The sequence below is a fragment of the Propithecus coquereli genome, unplaced genomic scaffold (genome assembly GCF_000956105.1).
Source record: "Propithecus coquereli isolate 6110/MARCELLA unplaced genomic scaffold, Pcoq_1.0 Scaffold8, whole genome shotgun sequence".
NCBI classification, from domain to species: Eukaryota; Metazoa; Chordata; class Mammalia; order Primates; family Indriidae; genus Propithecus; species Propithecus coquereli.
In genome coordinates, this window is record NW_012154173.1 from 9376196 (window position 1) to 9383189 (window position 6994).

Below are 6994 nucleotides of genomic sequence, written 5' to 3' on the forward strand. Positions count from 1 at the left end.
TAGCCGGGCATGGTGGTGCATGCCTGTAGTCCCAGCTACTTGGGAGGCTGAGGCAGAAGGATCGCTTGAGCCCAGGAGTTTGAGGTTGCTGTGAGCTAGCATGACGCCACAGCACTCTAGCCCAGGCAACACAGTGAGACTCTGTCTCAAAAAAAAAGAAAAAAGAAGTTAAATGTGTCTGTGAGATGAAGGAAAAATATAGGCTAAAATAATGTATTGTTAGAAAAATATTCTGAAGCTGTAATAATATATTTGTGATACAGTTTAGAAAACCATACCATGCATTTAAAAATCTTAACCTCACAGCAACCTTGGGAGTTAAGTAGGATAGGTTTATTACCCTCATTTTACAGAATAGAAGGTTTAGTGAGTTTGAATAAAATCATTAAGACCTTGAAGATTAGGGAAGAATTTCCTAAAAAAGACATAAAAAGCACAAACTATAAAAGAAAAGATTGATAACTACTATAACACATAATTAATTTAAAAAAATGACAGAAGCAGTTCACAGAAAAGGAAATCCAAATGATCTGTAGCATAAGAGAAGATGGTTAGCCTTACCTAGTAATCTGGGAATGCAAATTAATAATAGCGGGAAAAATACCCCCAAAACAATAGTGGGATTCCATTTATCACATGTCAAACTATCAAAAATTAAAATAACTGACCATATTCCATGTTTTCAGGTTTGAGGAGAAATGGTAATTCCAGGGGAAGATCATTTGGTACAGTCATTCTGAGAGCTATTTGGTAGCCTGTTCTTCCTTTTAAGAGTGAAGAATTAGAAACAACTTAAATGTCTCTCAGCAGAGGAGTAGACTAAAGAACTGGTATGATATTGTAATAGAAAAATCTGTAGCAATTGAAAGTCATGTACCGGATCAATATAAGTTATTAAATCTTGAAAACCTACTGAAGAATGAAGAAAGTAAATTGTGCGAACATGTTTATTATAATACTATTTATGTGAATACAAAACCACGTATATCAAGACCGTGTATTTTTTTATGAATATGCATGTATGCATATAAGTGTATTTAAAAATATCCTAAAGGGCTATATCTTAAATTCACGTAGTGGTAGACTCTAGAAAAAATAAAGGGAACTTAACTGGAATGGAATACTGCTTTGTTTTTTTTAAAGTAAGAGTTAAATCAAACATGGAAAATGTTAACAAATTCTGGGTATTAGGTACGTGGAGCATTTGTTAAATTATTGTTTCTTCTTTAAAAATTTCTTTCAAAAAAAAAACAGAAAAGGAAGTTTAATTTGCTTAGGGTTACCAAAAAATAGTAGTTGGTGGAAGAGCTAGTACTTAAAATTAGGACTTGATTTCCCAAAAAAATTAAGATGAAAGGATAAAAAAGGTAGAAAAAATTTAGTTTTATTGTAATAAGAATCAGGAGACATGTTTCTAGTAAATTTTTTTAGGAGGAAAGGAGAGTTTATAAGATAAATTAAAAGTTATTAAATCTTACATTATTTTAAAATCTTTAAGCATACTATCATATTTTTGTATAGAGAGCAACTTAGGTACTAGGAAAAAATTATCGTATAAAATGTGATACATATTTATGTTGCATGTAATGGAAGACATTAGATGATTTGAATTTTTTAAATACAAAATTCATGAAAATAATTCCAAATATACAATCTGACTTTAGTCTATAAAAGTCAAAACTAGTTTTTCTTCCATTTTGTAAAGTCATTCTTCACAAAAACTTTATAGCCTTTTTATTTACAGCTCTCCAAGATAAAATGGCAACCCCAAAAGAGAAAACTCCAATGTGTCTGGTAAATGAGTTAGCCCGTTTCAATAGAGTCCAACCCCAGTATAAACTTCTGAATGAAAGAGGGCCTGCTCATTCGAAGGTAAGGTTATGAGAGAGGTGGTGAGACATGCTTATCAAACTAACAGATTTATCATCTCAGATTTTTATTGCGCTTTATTTTTTGGAGTGGGGGTTCAGTGGATGGCTTTCTGAAGGCTTTTAGCTCTACGTTAATATGTTGAAGTTTATAGCTAAACTATTTTATAGCTCGTTATGACTTATAAAGCTTTTTCAGATAAGTACTTCATACAAACCTTAATAAAACTACATAAGATATAGATGTTCGATTTCACTTTTGTAAATTAAACTCAGGCACAGAAAAATTAAATAACTTGCTTAATAGTTCTTAAGTGCCAGTGCCAGTACTTGAATATGTGTTCTTTGGCTCCCAGGTACAGTGCACTTTCCATTAAATCACAGCTGCTAAAGTAAAAATGGAGACAGAGCCAATATACCAGCAGTTCCTCAGTGAGACATCTTTTCCAATGTCATGTTTAATTCTAAGATTCGTCATTTATGAAAGCTGTTTATACCAGTATTATTGTTATCTGTGCATTCACTTATAATATTGTTCTTTTTAAATGGAAAGCAATTTTTATTTATCTATAGTTATTTATGTATATGTTTGCTATATACATGTTACAAAGAAATCTACAACTACTGCATTTATATTTGAGCTCTATTGATCTGTTTAAAAAGTCTTAGTTGTGTATAATTTTCTGTGGCAAATTGTAAATCTTGGACGTTGGGGATTGTAATAATGCTCATAAATTTTGTATTCAATGTGGAAGCTTTTGTTCTCTAAGGGTTGGTTAATCTCCATAAAGCAACTGACTATCGGGTTGTTTTCTAGCATCTCCCTCAAAGTAAGAAAAATAAGATGAAACTACAGTGCATCAGTTTTGTTCACTATTAGTGGCTTTTATAAAGTAAAAGATTTATGGGCAACAATTTAATTTGTTCATAACATCTCTTATATTCTTGCAGTAGCAGAGAAAATAGTTGTGGCCTTTGTCTACCTGTCCAGCCATGTATCCTGTCTCTTTCTGTCCTTAATTATGTTGAACTGTTTGTATTTCTCAGAATGTTTCATGTTCTTTTCACATTTTTCTGCCATTGCTTAAGTTGTAGTGTCTTTCTGCCTTTAAAGTTCTTTTGCCCTTATTCATTTTTGAACACTTAACTCCCACATGTGTCTTCTAAACTTCTGTGAAACCTTCTCTGATCCCTCTGGGCCTCCGGTGGCACCTGTAGTTCTCAATTGTAGTCGTTACTGTGTTGCAGGGCAATAATATATGTTGGTTTTTACATTTTGTGATAGATTGAGTTTATTCAGGAATATTTTACTCTTCTACATTTCCTGGTTCCTTTAGTGTATGTCCTCTTTGCTCCTCATTGCCAATTCCGGGTATTCTTTCTTGAGGTAATCCCCCAGTTTTGAATTTCATGTTACCAGACTAATTTCCCACATGCCCCCTCATGGCTGTCATTTACTGACTTCTGGGTGATTCCATCAGATTTCTCATGGCTCAATTTCACTTTCTTCAACATTCCTCCTGTTTTAATTTTTGGTGATTTTAATGTCTAAATAGATGATTGTTCCAACATGCTGACCTTTCAGTTCTTTGAACTTCTCCATTGATCTTGTCCTCCATTCTTTCAGTCACTCATTCCTGTTATCACATTCTCGACTTTATCATTACCAATAACTGCATAATTTTATTTCCAAGTATTCATCTCTCTCTGACACTTGCCCCCTAACTTTCTAGTTCATTCCCTCTAATTTGACTTAAACAGTCCTTCATACTGCAGATCCACTTTGTTTTTTTTTTACTATTCCTCACTTCCCTCAGTCCTCATGCAGCCCATTAACCAGCTTAAATTCTACATGCCTTGTATGTTTGTACCGTTAGCTATCTTGCCTCTTTTGGTAGGATACTTGCTTGGCGTAATCTCAGTCCCAAATCTGGACTCTGCCTTCCCTTCTGAATTATGGATGAACTACCTGAGAGCCCAACTCCTTTATTTGTGTTCTGGATCCCAACCCCTTTACACCCATTCAAGGCCATTTCTCCAGCTTTGCTTCCTCTGCCTTCTTCACCCCTCCTCTTCCTTTCTTTGTCATCAATTTCTCCTTTGAATAGATCATTCCCATCAGCACAGAGACATGCTATTATTTTTTCCCATCTTAAAAGAAAATTTCTTGGCTCTACTTCCTCCTGCAGTTTATAACCTCATTTCTTCTTTGCTTTGCAACAAAACTCCTTAAAAGTTGTCTGTACTAGCTGTTACCAATTCTTTCATTTTCCCTGTATTCAGGATATTGTTCCTACCACTCCCACCATTCGAAACTGGTCTGTTAAAAAAAAAACCTGGCCTAATGAAGATCACCAGCTACCTCCTTGTTAAATGATTAGTTGTCAGTACTATCAATTGTCAGTACTAACGTTACTTGGCTTATCAGCTGTATTTGATACAGGTGATCTCTGACCCTTATTGAAATACTTCATTCATTTGGCTTCCAAGACACTGCTCACTGCTTTTCCAATTAATCTCACTGGCCACATTTTAAAAGTTTCTTTTGCTTCCTGTCCCCCCACCCCCCTTATTTCCCAGACCGCTGGTATTCAGACCTTGGACCTCTTCTCACTCTCTTGACTTACTCCTTTAGTGGTCTCATACAATCTCATAGGTTTAAATAACATATGCATGGTAATAATGTCAAAATTTACGTTTTCAGCTCAGAGCTCTTCCCTGTACTCTAGAATTGTGTATCTAACTGCCTACTTCATCTCTGCTTGGGTATCTTGTAGATACCTCAAACGGAGCACATCTGAAATTGAATTCCTGATCTCTGTCACACACACACACACTTTATTTTTCTCAGTAGGACTTAGCACCTTCAAATACTATATATTATTTTATTGTTTGTCTCCCTCAAATATAATGTGAACTCTATGAGGGTAGCCATATCCCCAGTGCGAGAATGGAGCACATAGTAGGCACTGTACAAGTATTTGTTAGGGGCCGGGCATGGTGGCTCACATCTGTAATCCTAGCACTCTGGGAGGCCAAGGTGGGAGGATCGCTTGAACTCAGGAGTTCAAGACCAGCCTGAGCTAGAGCAAGACCCCGTCTCTATTAAAAAAAAAAAAATTAGCTGGGCGTGGTGGCATGTGTCTGTAATCCCAGCTGCTTGGATGGCTGAGGCAGGAGAATTGCTTGATCCCAGGACTTTGAGGTTGTGAGCTAGGCTGACGCCACAGCACTCTAGCCCAGGTGACAAAGCAAGACTCCGTCTCAAAAAAAAGTGTTAGGCACACAGTAAGTATTAATATTTGTTGAATGAGTGAATGAATGAAAAATTGAGTTATCTCTATGTGTAGATATATCAGTGTGTAAGCTTTTCTGACAGGCAAAAGAAAAGGGGATAAAGGTTCTTTACTGTAACTTCAAAAGTAATGGATAGATAAAAAATAGTGTATCTGGAAAAACAGAACTAAATTTATTCTCTAAAGAGACTTAAAAAATAATGAACAAGGAAAAATTTGAAGCAATTCTGGTATTCAAATCTTTTCCATTGTTGTGAATATTAAGGGACGATAGATTTAAGAAGAAAAATATTTGATAATTTTATTATTGGTCTTTTCATATTTTCAGAAATGTGCATCTAGTAGTATATATCTGTTAATCATTTTATTTGGGGAGTCCACTTTAGTTATTCTACTACTTTGATAATATTTACTTAGTGATTGCTATTTTGGCAATAGGATTTTTGGTATTTCAAAATAGTTTTTCCTGTTAAATTTTTTTTTTTTTGAGACAGAGTCTCATTCTGTTGCCCTGGCTAGAGTGAGTGCCGTGGCGTCAGCCTAGCTCACAGCAACCTCAAACTCCTGGGCTCAAGCGATCCTACTGCCTCAGCCTCTCGAGTAGCTGGGACTACAGACATGCGCCACCATGCCCGGCGAATTTTTTTCTATATATTTTTAGTTTCTTTCTATTTTTTTTTTTTTAGTAGAGACGGGGTCTCGCTCTTGCTCAGGCTGGTCTCGAACTCCTGAGCTCAAACAATCCGCCCGCCTGGGCCTCCCAGAGAGCTAGGATTACAGGCGTGAGCCACCGCGCCCGGCCCTGTTAAATTTTTTTGACATTGCTCTAGGTTAAAAGTGAAGACAAATTGTGAAGTGGAAGAATACTTTTTATGAATTGATGTACAAATAAAAATCAGCAAACTAGGATGTGTTAGAAGGATTCAGCATATACACTAAAAGACAAAATAAGTGTGATGCTTTTCCCATGTTTGCTTTTGAGATCTTGGCCTAAATCTTAAGTTATAGTCCAGAGAAAGAGTGTGTTTTTAAGCATTCATTGAAAGCATTCCAAATCTCAAAAGAGTTCCGTCAACTTACATTTCCTCTGAGGAGCACTGTTTATGCCAGAATTGAGTTCTAGTTCTGCAGGAGTAGAAATAGTATGGGCAGCGTCTTCCTGACTCTGGTATTTTAGCTAGACTAATTGACCTTAGTTCCGAAGTGCCTCCTGAATGCTCATAGATATTCAGGTTTTAGTCCAGTGTGGTGTTGCTGTCACCCTAGAAGGGAAGAGGTAGGTACTCTTAACAATTGGTGACACCACTCCTATCCCCCATGTTTGGTAAAGGAAGGCCAGGCAAGCTGGGAAAATTCTGGAGAATCCAGGAGGAATTTGAATTTCCCTAATATTCTTTAGGAATCCATTGTAATTTTTAGAGGGGCTTGTGAACTGACTTTATATCTATCTCTTTCTCTCATTGCCAGGGTTTCAAAGGCTGAACAGATTTATTGTGGTGAAAGTGGACTACCTTGGATCTCTTCTTATTTCTAGATAGTCCCAGGATTCCTTTAAGTTTTAGGGAGATTTGGAGATCCCATTTGCTAAGCTGTGCCTGTTGATCTGGGCGCTTTGGTCATAGATTACCTCATTTAGCCTGTAGCTCATTTTTTAAAAGAATATTAGAATAATTGGCATATTCTTGAAGGAAAGATAATATTTAGGAGTCTAAGTAATATTAATTAGTATAATTCATATTAATATTGATTGGCTAAGTCTGGATCCGTTTTGTGAAAAGCAAAGTCATTTGTATTCATATATGTCTACCAGTGGCTTTAAGTCAGACATAA

The 6994-nt window shown here is 36.0% G+C and overlaps 1 protein-coding gene across 1 annotated transcript in view; it reads left to right on the forward strand.

The window, feature by feature from the left end:
- STAU2 (staufen double-stranded RNA binding protein 2) overlaps nt 1–6994 on the forward strand; it is a 334306-nt gene that overhangs the window by 29804 nt on the left and 297508 nt on the right. The window contains exon 2 of the mRNA XM_012663103.1: nt 1745–1872. Within this exon, the coding sequence (XP_012518557.1) occupies nt 1759–1872 (114 nt within the window). The 5' untranslated portion in view covers nt 1745–1758. The remainder of the gene's footprint in view (nt 1–1744; nt 1873–6994) is intronic.